General features: G+C 37.8%; 1 protein-coding gene across 1 annotated transcript in view; it reads right to left on the reverse strand.

The window, feature by feature from the left end:
• Nucleotides 1-5,987: 5,987 nt before the first annotated feature.
• Nucleotides 5,988-12,854, reverse strand: part of LOC122803647 (kelch-like protein 35) — an 89,121-nt gene continuing 82,254 nt past the window's right edge. The window contains exon 7 of the mRNA XM_044073402.1: nt 5,988-7,361. Coding sequence (XP_043929337.1) covers nt 7,173-7,361 — 189 coding nt within the window. The 3' untranslated portion in view covers nt 5,988-7,172. The remainder of the gene's footprint in view (nt 7,362-12,854) is intronic.

Here is a 12,854-nt window from a genome sequence, read left to right on the forward strand (position 1 = left end):
TATTGCAATAACATATAAATGTAAAATATTGCAATGACGCATATAAATATAAAGTATTTCGATAACGCATATAAATGTAAAGTATTGCGCTCACGCATATAAATGTAAAGTATTGCAATAACGCATATACATGTAAAGTATTGCAATAATGCATATACATGTAAAGTATTGCGATAACGCATATAAATGTAAAGTATTGTGATAACGCATATAAATGTCATGGTAGAAGACTATATAAGTACATATAGCAGGTGGGGAGGGTGTGTGTAATACAGAAGTCACCATAAGCATGACAAGGTACAGCAGTAAAAAGGGAAAAATGGCAGTGGTAGAAAGAGGCGGAGCCTGAGGAGAGGTAAAGGTGAGCAGGAGTAGGTGAGGGGTGAAGAGGTGAGAAGTAAAACACAAATTTAAGGTAGCAAAGGAAAAGTATGTGAAAAAAAATTAGAGGAGAAGTCAATTCAGAAAAGATGTTAAAAAAGAGATCCTATCTGCATAATACGGTAGAAGAAAATTGACAACAATATACTGAAAAAAATGAGAGTAATGGAGTAATGGAGTATAGCGGTGAGTTAAGGATAACAGAAGGATAATGAGACTGGGATTAGTGGGTACAGTCGATCAGCAGCATTCACAAAATACTCTGCAGACAAGATAGGACATATATAATCCCACAATTGTACACCACGTGACGAGATCTAGGGGCAGGATGGATGTCAACCTTAAATTGTAACAAAATTCACAATTATTCATCTTTGTTAAAATCATTCAGTATGTTTTTAGAAGGTGATACAAAATTATAGCATCTGGAGAAAAGCTTCACAGATGCAACTGATAACATGTAAAACTCCATATAAAGATATGCCAGAGGTTAGGATTAAACCCTTAATCCTTAAGGCAGACAGAGCACCAGAAAGCCATTGGACTTCATTTTCAACTCGAACTGCCCGATAGTCCTTCCTAACACATAGGTTCATAGGTAAGTACTAGGCTATCTGCCCATAAGCCTAGCCACAGAGTGATGGCTTTCGCCTCCCCATTAAATTAGTAACCTGGGCCTCTGTCAACAGGGCTCCTGAAGTGATCCCAGGGTAGAACTTATGATTACCCATCCACTCATCAAGATTTCTCTTGAAGAGAGTCAGAGAGGAGCTCTGTTGAATATGGACTGGGATTCTATTCCAGAGTGAGGGGAGTCGCTGGGACAGGAATCTATCCCTCCAGCATGTCACATCCACAACAACAGTATCCAGGACTGTCTGCTGATTTACATTGCTTCAGTGGCTATTTGTGGATCTACACTGTTTCTAAATTGAAGGATTCTATCACTTAATATCACCACCTAAAAGTAATTCCAAAAAAGCTGAAGCCACAGGAACATATAAGCAAACAATGTACAGCAATTATATAGACATCTTTATAACCAAAGAAAGACATTTTCAGTTGTTCAGACAAATATACATGTTGTACATAAACACAAAAACGTATTTTGTTTATTCAGCTCTTTTGCATGACAGAACAGTCTCTGGCAAGGTAATAAGAACAGATGATTACAGTAATAAATAATATTTGTAATATAAAAGAATACTTAGCATATGCTTAATAATAATAATAATAATAACATTTCACATTTAATAGGGTTTCCTGTGAAAAAAATCACATTAGCATGCCACTCACAAGGTTTTCCCTGCAGCAGTGACTAATACCCATGTACATTTGTTAGTATAGTAAAAACAGTCTGTTACTGAATTTATAGAAAATATATTGTGGATACAAATGTTGACAAATAGCAAGAGTTTGGCACCATAAAGCGATCAATGAATATTATGAAAAATATTTAGAAAACTGTAATAAAATTCACATTTAAGACATCCTCTATTAAAAATTCACATTGTCAGATGTACCACATACCAGATATCCCTGAAGTGGTTCCTAACACTTACATCTCACTCGGTATTGTACAAAAACAGTAACACAAAGTCAAGGCATTTTGCTGCTGTAGAAAATAGAAAATACATACAACAAACAAATAATGCAGTTTATGTAGAATAAGGGAAGAAAGTATATCTGGGTTTTTGGCTTAATCAATGATTTCATTGAGGCAGCAAAACTGGTTCCTATTTGTGTAATAATTTGTCTGTTGGCCCAGAATGAGGAAAATTTGGATCAAAGGATATCACTAATTGGGATCAGAATTCGGAAAACATTTAAGGTTTAGGCTGTTAGAATGGAATCATTATCCAATAACCTGGAGTATATCATTTAGATGGCAGCAATTTAATTTGAATTGCTTTATTTTTTAACCAAATAAGTGAAGTGGTCCACTGCAGATCATTTTAATACATAATCCAGGTCAATTAACCACATGTTTTTGGGAAGCTGAGGAAATCAAACTACCAGGGGAAAACTCACATAAGCACGAGAAAAATATGCAAATTCCACACTGCAGAAAGTAAGACATTTAATACAAACGTTATTAGCGTGTTCTCTTTCTCATGGATGGAACTAAGTCATTTTGTAGCAGATTTATTTTAAAACTAAGAAATGATACCACATTTCTGAATTTGTTTATCTTCCCTATGATGCATTTTTAAAGTATTAGCCTTTTTTATAAAGTCACTAGTGAAAATTAAGTTTTCACCATTGGAACTCACATCCTGAAAACTGATTACTTTTACACATTTTTTATGCTTTTTAGAGCTCTCAGTGCATTTTCCCAGGTAAGCTCACCTGTAAGGAATGTCTCCTATCATGTGCTTCTGTGTTACTTGCAGTTTATATGCATACTGTTAGTTTGAGGTATTCTTAGCATAGTACTGTGGGCAGAAGGTAGAAACATGAGCCGGATGCTACTACATAGGAATTACTAATGTTTCCAAGCAAACGTATTTTTAGCAGATTCACAGAAAAATTATTCACAGTTGTAGAAAAGTGGTTTTGACAGTTCTGAGACTTTATTTTGAAAACAGTGTCTGAGTAGCCTCATCTCTTCCCTCAGATGTTTTGTCATAATTTAAGGTCTGCATAGTAACACACTCAGCTACAAAAAAGAGCAAGGCAGTAATGTTCTCTGGGCAGAAGATTAAGTCTCTGAGCTGCTAAAGAGCTACTCCTTGTAGTTCAAGGGAACAGGGTTTGATTCCTTCCAATTCTACTCACCTACTATATGACTCTGAGCAAGTAATTTCAACAGAATGGTACCCTGGGTTCCCCCTGAAAAGGGTTACTGGTGTCCAGTGGGCTTCCTTGGGTAATTAAGTGTGTGTGTTTGTAAGGTAAAAGGTTCATGTTGTACTGAAAATTGCTTTAAAATGTATCTGTGCATGCATAAATAGTTTGGCAACCTGTCTTTCCAAGAACAAGCCCTGCATTGCACAACGCCTTAAATAGGTTGCTGATATCTGCCTCACTAGCTGAGAAAATGACAGTGATTATCATCAGCTCTATGCAGAATGTGGGCTTCACTGCAGCAAGACTCGGGGCAAAATGTGTGCTTCACTGAGGCAAGATTCAGGGCAAAAGGGGTGCTCGCTGAAGCAAGACTCAGGGCAGAATGTGTGCTTCACTGAAGCAAGACTCAGGGCAAAAGGGGTGCTCACTGCTTGCATTGTTTTTCTGTCAACTGCCATAACTACCAGCACTTTCAGGTTTAGTTGACTAGAAAAAAATTGTAATGGACAGAATAATTGAAGATGGACTACACCAGGTACAAATGTTTTTCTTCTACTAAATCATGGCTGCACCTTGAATGTGTCTGAAATATGACTATGAAAATATATTCCGAGTACATATTTTTATATATTGCAAGGACAAGGATCAGTCTACTTGTACCCATTCAGATGTTCACGAAATATTGGGAAATTCACAGACTGTAGGCCTACAAAATTAAACAGCAAAGGAACAGCAGAGCAGAAAATTACTTGACTTTGAGGGACCAATCCCAAGAAATGGGACTGAATCTGAGCATTTCTATAGGACTAGAGGACATGGGACTTTTCTTGTCCAGTTGGGGCAATAAGCAAACACTGAGTCATAATTCAGTGAGATGCAAAATATTACAAACTGAAGTCAAAAATCTCAAATTTGAAACATTTATTAAAGTTTTGTGAATGAGTACATATGAGCTTTTTGATTCGGTGCCAGTGATATAGTTTTGTAGCACCTGCCTACAGTGTGACAGGCAATGAGGGTGGTACACAAAACTGAAAGTTAAACTCATTCTGTTTTAGCAGGATTCCAGCATGAGAAACTGAATTCAAAACAATAAACTCCTGCCATGAAAGCAGTCAGTGGCAAGATGCCTGGGTAACATAGAAGTGAAGTGAATTGAAGTTTAACTACTACAGTCTATCAAAACAGCAAGAAGAAAATGTGTGAAAAAATATACTTGCAGATTTGTAATAATGAAATATTTTAAACAATGAGATAGGTTCCTGGTTTTATCACACAGTTTAATGACTGCAAATTATCTTATTATGTTGCCAAATTTGATCAGTTTTTGGCAATATATATTCTATTGATTTTGTCAGCATCTCAACACACAGTTACATTATTCTGGTCGATACCTTTATTTAGAAGTGACCTGGGCTGCCATTATTTAACAACATGATATGAAACAGTACTCAAGGAAAATGAATTACGTAAATAAGTGAATAAGGGTGTCAGGGCATGCTACATCAGTGGTACAAGATTCCAAAACCAGTGCAGCGTATATAACTGTCAAGTATAATGCTACTACAGGCAGTGGGAAATGTTAGGGTTATGATTCATCTGGTGCAGACACATGAGCATTTACATGTCTGATGCTCGTATGTTACTTGTATGTAAAGAACAGAGACATCAGTAATAATTAACTCTGCTGTCCTCTGTATACCTGCTGAGTATTTAGGTCTGCTAGAATAAATACAGATGCTTATATTTTTATTTTTATATTAGATTTTGTTAACTGGGATACAGCACTGATCCACAGAGACCTTTTTCAGATTCAGCCCAGGAGCAATGTCTAGTTAAATAACTTATGCAGAGTCATACAGTTATCAAATGGAGGCTGAGGAAAACAAACCCTGAACCAGAGGTTAAAACTATGTTCTTTTCCTGAGGCTGGGCTGTGTTACCACAAACTTGAAACATTTATGTATTGAGGTATGGGAGTATGCAAAAAAAAAAAAAAAAAAAATATATATATATATATATATATATATATATATATATATATATATATAGATATATATATATATATATATATATATATATATAGGGATTCCTATCAGATCACCGAATGCTCATTTGACCGAAACTCATCTCACCTAGACCAAATGACTGAAAACTCCATTTCGCCTAAAGTTAATTTCGCCGAAAACTCATTTCACTGAAAATAGTACGGGCAGTGTATATGCCCTTCTCCCCACTGTAGTGCGACCCTGGAGTTAGAATACATAAGTTGGGGGGGTGTGGGGGATGCAGCCCCCCACATTGTGGGGTGTGGGGAGCATAGCCCCCCACCTAGCTTAGTTTTATACTGTCCAGTTCCTATTAACTAGGTAAGTTGTTTTTTAACCAAATTAGTTAGGGGGCTACGCCCCCACATCCCCCAATGTCGGGGGCTGCACCCCCACACCCCCCTACTTATATATTCTAACTCCAGGGTCGCACTACAGTGGGGAAAAGAGCATATACACTGCCTGTACTATTTTCGGTGAAATGAGTTTTCGGTGAAATGAGCTTTCAGTGAAATGAGTTTTCAGTCATTTGGTCTCGGTGAAATGAGTTTCGGTGAAATGAACATTCGGCGATCTGATAGGAATCCATATAGATATATATATATATATATATATATATATATATATATATAAATATATATATTTATATATATATATATATATATATATATATATATATATATATATATATACATATATATATATATAAAATATATATATATATATATATATATATATATATATATATACATATACATACGTGTGTGTGTGTGTGTGTGTGTATGCAGAAAGGGCACATAGGTATGCAAATGACTGCATACTTTTCAGAGTTCTGTAAATTCAGAGTTCTTAATTTCAGATTGTTATATTTGCACTGCTGCATTTCAAAGATTTATGCTTCAAATTAAATTATTGTGCCAGTTCAGAGTGTGCATTATGGTAGGATGAACCAAAGGAGAAGGAAAACTGCAACCACTCGAGTTACAGCAGATGGAAACTAATCACAGTACCCATGTAAATGTTACTAATTTCACACTGGGGATATACAGCTAAAGACCACACTCTCTCACCATCATTTAGCAAATCGTGACGTTTATTGCTCCCTACTTATCACTCCGTTGCTTTCTAATAGATTTTTTTGCATGAAATCTAGAAGCCATTAACTTCCTGGGGCTAATAAATGGTGGTCTGAGGTTTGCTGAATCTTTTTCTTTCTCACATGGGGCAACAAATGTACAGTATCAGGAAACCAAAGCATTACCTTTAGCTGGTAAAAGGGTGTATAAACAAAATTTGATTACAGTAAGAATGTGGGCTGTTCTATGTCTCACCAAGTTTTTGGTAGCTCACAACTCTTTTCAGCTATTATAAATCAGGATTCAGTTTTCATGCTGCAGTTATGTGTGAAGCTAGAACGTGGCAATATGTCCGCTGTCTGTTGCAAATAATCATCAACAAAGGAAAAATACTCATTGCACTAATCACTGGCACTCCGTGAAGTGTGCAGCTGTGGATCTTTCCATAAGTTATCAGTACTGACTCAGAACCTGCTCTATCAGTAAGAGAGAGAATTTTTCTTTACAGACACCGGGCATCAGCAATCATAATTTAATAGCATTACTAACTTTAGTGGGGACTTCCCACCTTTGACTGGAACAGGTGAAGCATTCAGTTTACTTTATTTGTCCTACTAAGTTTGGAATCAGGCACACTTCTCTGGTTCAGAAATATTAGAAGAACGTCAGCTGGAGAATTGCTGCCAGTTACCGGTCTTCTTACTTCAATCTGCTTATTCAGTATTTTATCTGGAACACCAAGCAGAACACTGTTTTACCTCAAATGAAAATGTAACAGACTTAGGTTGTCTGCCCTTCTTCAGTCTAAAAATGCTGATGTAAGAATATCCCATCAAATTTGTTGGAAACAACAAAAGTCACTGCAGTAACGGTATAGTCATCTCTTCACATTCTGAAGTATGGTGACACAGCCGTGATTACTGACACAGCGTCGCATTGAGGATTCCTCTACCAGCATCTCTGTTGTAGGGTCAAATGAATACACCTTGTCAGTGCCTTCTCCATTACTGTCTCTTCCTCCAAGGATATAGATCTTTCCATCACATACTGTTACTCCACAGCTCTCCTGAAAAGAAAAAGAAATTCAAGGTTACTGAGACACTGAAATGTCTGCAAAATAACAGCAACTCTCTCACTGAAGTTAAACATTAGGCACGCTAGTAACAGTAAGTGACATTTTCCTCTGGATTTCAGGAAAGACTACTCAATTCAAAATCCAGCTTAGTAGTACTTTATGTGAAAAATGTTGCTTCTCACTATGTGTTCTCCAATGCTCATGCCTAGACTAGACCATTGGATTCTAGTTCGCTTTTTATGCCATGGCAAAACTTGATCATAGTTGGCTTAAATGATATGCTCAATCAGAGTCATATGGTATACACATTTAGATTGAAAGATTCAAACCCAGGATTACAGGGTGAAGGTCATTTGAAGTTCACAGTGTTAATCCTCCATATTACCATGCTTGCTAAATGGTCCTTTATAAATATTAACATTTAGAAGTAAATGGTGCATTTTTTGTGAACAGGCATGTTTCTGTTAATTGACTTCTTTAGATTTCTGCCAGTGTAGAACTCATATATTTCTCCCAGAGGATCTTCAGACATCTCCTCAAGGGACATAGATCTTTTAGTATCTACTTTATTTTCTGAGTCATGCCTCTCAACTTCTTTGCTCAAGAATTCTGAAAAATGCCAAAATAATGTGGTCAACAAAGCCCCCCAAACCAGGAAGATCTTTAAATGCTGTTTAATTCGTTAAAAAAGTTAATTGAACAAGAGTGTTTTGTATCAACATGCATTTTTCAAACAATAAGAAGTGTTAAAACTCCAATCATTAGCATTACAGACTGACAGTAATCCTCAGTAATTTAATGCAAAAGAAAAACAACAACAGAATGGGCAAAAATATAAGGTAAAATCAGATAGAGTTGAGTGGTACAAGTAGAGTGTTGTTCTAAGTGGACCATTTACATGCCAGCCCACTTTAAATAAACATAGAAAAATAAACACAAGGAAACATTTACTTATGTACTTGTTTTCTGGGGTAGAGCACTAACCTCCATGGACCTTTTATTTATTTATCTATCTATTTATTTATTTATCTATTTATTTATTTACTTGTATTTGTTTTCTGGGGTACAGCACTGATCTCCATGGACCTTTTATTTATTTATCTATTTATTTATTTGTATTTGTTTTCTGGGGTACAGCACTGATCTCCATGGACCTTTTATTTATTTATCTATCTATTTATTTATTTATTTATTTATTTGTATTTGTTTTCAGGGGTAGAGCACTGATCTCCATGAACCTTTTATTTATTTATTTATTTATTTATTTATTTATTTATTTATCTATTTATTTATTTGTATTTGTTTTCTGGGGTACAGCACTGATCTTCATAGACCTTTTATTTATTTATCTATTTATTTATTTGTATTTGTTTTCTGGGGTACAGCACTGATCTTCATAGACCTTTTATTTATTTATTTGTATTTGTTTTCTGGGGTACAGCACTGATCTTCATAGACCTTTTATCTATTTATCTATTTATTTATTTGTATTTGTTTTCTGGGGTGCAGCACTGATCTCCATAGACTATTTATTTATTTATTTATTTATTTATTTATTTATTTATTTATATTTGTTTTCTGGGGTACAGCACTGATCTCCATGGACCTTTTATTTATTTATTTATTTATTTATTTATGCATTTATTTATGCATTTGTATTTGTTTTCTGGAGTACAGCACTGATGTCCATGAACCTTTTATTTATTTATCTATTTATTTATTTATCTATTTATTTATTTATTTATTTGTATTTGTTTTCTGGGGTACAGCACTGATCTTCATAGACCTTTTATTTATTTATCTATTTATTTGTATTTGTTTTCTGGGGTACAGCATTGATCTCCATAGACCTTTTATTTATTTATTTATTTATTTATTTATTTATTTATTTATTTATTTATCTATTTATTTATTTATTTATTTGCATTTGTTTTCTGGGGTACAGCACTGATCTACATGGACCTTTTATTTATTTATTTATTTATCTATTTATTTGTATTTGTTTTGGGGCTAGAGCACTGATCTCCATGTACTTTTTATTTATTTATTTATTTGTATTTGTTTTCTGTGGTACAACACTGATCTCCATGAACCTTTTATTTATTTATGTATTTATTTATTTGTATTTGTTTTGGGGGTAGAGCACTGATCTCCATAAGTTCATAGGTTCATAGGTAGGTACTAGGCTATCTGCCTAAGGGTATTTATAAGCCTAGCCAGAGTGTGTCGGCTTTCGCTGCCCCATTGATTAATTAACTGAGCCTCTGTCAAGCAGAGCCAATGAAGTGATCCCAGGGATGTATTTTCTGTTATCCATCCACTCGTCAAGGCTTCTCCTGATGAGTGTTAGTGAGGGGGTCTGCCTAATGTAGTTAGGAATTTTGTTTCAAAGCATGGGGAGTCTCTGTGACAGGAATCTATCCCTCCAGCATGTTCTATTTATTGTTGTGGCGAGGTTTAGCTCACTAGAGCACGTGGCTCGCAGTGACTTGGATTTCTTTAGGTGGAGCATGTCCATCAATTCTAAGTTGGGCATGGCTTTGTAAATCAGGCAGAGATCACCTCTGAGTAAGCGATATGCCACTGAGTACAGCCGGAGTTTTTTCAGTCGGGCTGCATAGGACATATGTTTGAGACCAGTAATCCTCTTGGTGAGGTGCTTTTGTGGTCTTTCAAGCTGTTGGAAGTGTCTTGTGAGGTACATCCCAAATGGGGCATTGTACTATATGATGAGTCTGATGAGTGACAAGTAGAGGGGCACTATAACCTCTTTATTTCTAGATGCGAACCCCTTAGTAATTTGATGGGCTACATAAAAGGATTTCCTAACTACTTTGGCAATATGATTGTCAAAGGAGAGATTACTATCTACCTGGGTCCCCAGATCTCTTATTACGTTTTCTGTATTAAGGGGGCTGCCGCCTATGTGGTAATTTGTGGGTGTTTTGTTTTTCCCAAACAGGATGACTATGCATTTTTTTGGCATTTAGCTTGGGGCCATGACTTTGACACCAGGTGTCTGTCTCAGTAAGGCCTTTTTGGAGGACGTCTGTGTCAGCCGGAGAGTCAATTATGGCTCCCAGTTTGCAGTCATCGGCGAACTTGGTTAGCCATAGTCCTCCTGTGTTTGCCTGTACTTCTGAGAAATATATGCCGAACAGTAGGGGTCCCAGAACTGAGCCTTGTGGGACACCACTTGTGACTGGTTTAGAGTCAGACCTGGATCCCACTATTCTTACCGTGTGAGTTCTGTCTGTAAGCCAGTTGGCAACGCATCTTGTGACGTAGGGGTTTATGTTCAGACTGGTGAGTTTTTCTATAATACCTGAGTGAGGAATGGTGTCGAACGCCTTGGCGAGATCAAGGTAGGCTGTGTGAACCACCTGTCCCTCGTCTATGGCCTTGGTAACTGTCTTGAAGAAGTCAACCAGGTTTAGTAGGCATGATCTGCCCTTAACAAAGCCGAAATGGGTCGGGTCAAGTGTTTGGAGGTTCCCAATGTCTTTGTTAATGAGTTCCATGATGATGCGCTCCACAGCCTTGCAGCCCAGGCTAGTCAGGCTTATGGGGCGATAGTTACCAGGGTCAGTTGTGGCTCCCTTGTGGAGCAGAAAAAAACATTGCTGTGCGCCATTCTATGGGCACATAGCCTGTGGAGAGGCTGAGGTTGAAAAGCGTGTTTAGGTGGGGGGTTAGTTCATTCTGTAGTTCGTGCAAGACGCAGCCTAGGACACCATCTGGCCCCATTGATGCTGTGTTTTTGGCTTTTGAAAGGGCTGTTTTCACCTGTGTTTCTGTGATTTCCGGGACACTACACTTTTCCGGTATTGTTGTGGGCCCTTTTGAAGGTGAGAGGGAGGTGAAGTTTGCACTGAATCTATCTGCCAGTATGTTAGCAATATCAGTAGGTTCAGTATATTTTGTGCTATTTTGCACTATCTCAGAGCATATCTGCAAGTTGCCACTTATATTTTTGACATAGCTAAAGAAGGCTTTGTGGTTATCTTTTGAGTCCTTGGCTATTTTTCTTTTGAAGTTAGCCTTGGATGATTTCATGAGGGACCTTAGTTTCTTACTGATACTGATCAGGGATGTCTTTCCTTCTTGGGATTTGCTTTTTTTCTGAACTAGTTTCCTCCTTTTGTTGTATAACCTGTTTATGGTAGGGGCCACCAGACTGGTTTCCTTCTCTTAGGAGAGTGAGTCTTGGTTTTGCTAGGGATGGCATGATCCATGCATCCTTGTAGGTGCTCATAGAGTGCAATTGTAAAGGATTCTGCATCTTGGGCAGTGTTATCCTTTAGCGTGGGGGCTGTGAAACTTACTATCTCTGACTTAAGTAAGGTAAAGTTTGCTTTAAAAAAAGTTTTTCACTGTGGTTTCCTTGGTTGGGGGTGATGGAGGGGTGTGGACATCCAGGGTGATAGTGATGGGTTGACTTCCGGTACGGAGCACCTGTCACCCATGTTGGTGATGACCAGGTCCAGTATGTTGTGGCCTCTGTTAGGGGAGATTACCAGCTGATCCAGGGCATTTGAGTTGATAAATTCCAGGAAGCGCTGAGCCTGGGTGTTTGTACTCAAGTAGTTTTCCCAGTTAATGGTAGGGTAATTGAAATCTCCCAAGATCAGGGTGTTTGGTAGGACCTTCATGTTTTCCAGTGTCTCCAGAAAGGTGGAGTGGTTGTCCTGGGTCATGGAGGGTGATCTGTAGCAGGCCACAATTTGCATTGCAGATTTGCCCAACGTTAGTTGCACATGGATGATCTCAGAGGTATCATGCTGCGCCACAACCTGGAGGTGTGGGTATCCTTGATGAATATGGATACACCCCCTCCTTTTGTGTTTCGATCCGTGTTCTGTGGCCGAAATGTGTGGTATGAGTTGTAGCCCAGTAGTGCTGGAGTGCTCTCTGGAGCCTTGAACCAGGTTTCAGTTACTGCACAGATGTCGACATTCTCCATACTTAGGAGTGCTTTGAGTGCATGCATTCTGAGATTTAAACTCCTGGCGTTGAGTAGCATAACCCTCAGTTTTTTACTTGTGCTGTTTACGGAGGTGGGTTTGAATTTTGAGCCTTGCCTAAAAAAGAAATTATGGGGGCAGCAAGAGCCTTGGCCAGTATTCGAAAGCCAAGGGGTGACAGGTGCAATCCATCTCTTGTGAAGCAACGTGGCTTATCAAGCATGTCATCCCAGGATGACAGACACTGGATCCCCTTTGAATGACACAAGAAGCTTAGCCAGTTGTTGAAATTGATCATTTTTTCTTTATACTGAGGTATCATTCTTGGTGAGGGCAGGATGCTACTCAGGGTCAGGGTCATACCCGCCTGGGCTACATGATCAGAGAGCTCTTCCATGTCTCTATTCATGTAGTCCAGGGAAGTACGGCTCAGGTCGTTCACACCAACATGAACAATGACAGAGTCATATTTGTACTTGTTCTGGAGTGACCTGAGTGCTTGTGTTATGTGGCGGATTCT

The sequence above is a fragment of the Protopterus annectens genome, chromosome 5.part1, assembly GCF_019279795.1.
Source record: "Protopterus annectens isolate FY-2018-M chromosome 5.part1, PAN1.0, whole genome shotgun sequence".
Classification (NCBI taxonomy): domain Eukaryota; kingdom Metazoa; phylum Chordata; order Ceratodontiformes; family Protopteridae; genus Protopterus; species Protopterus annectens.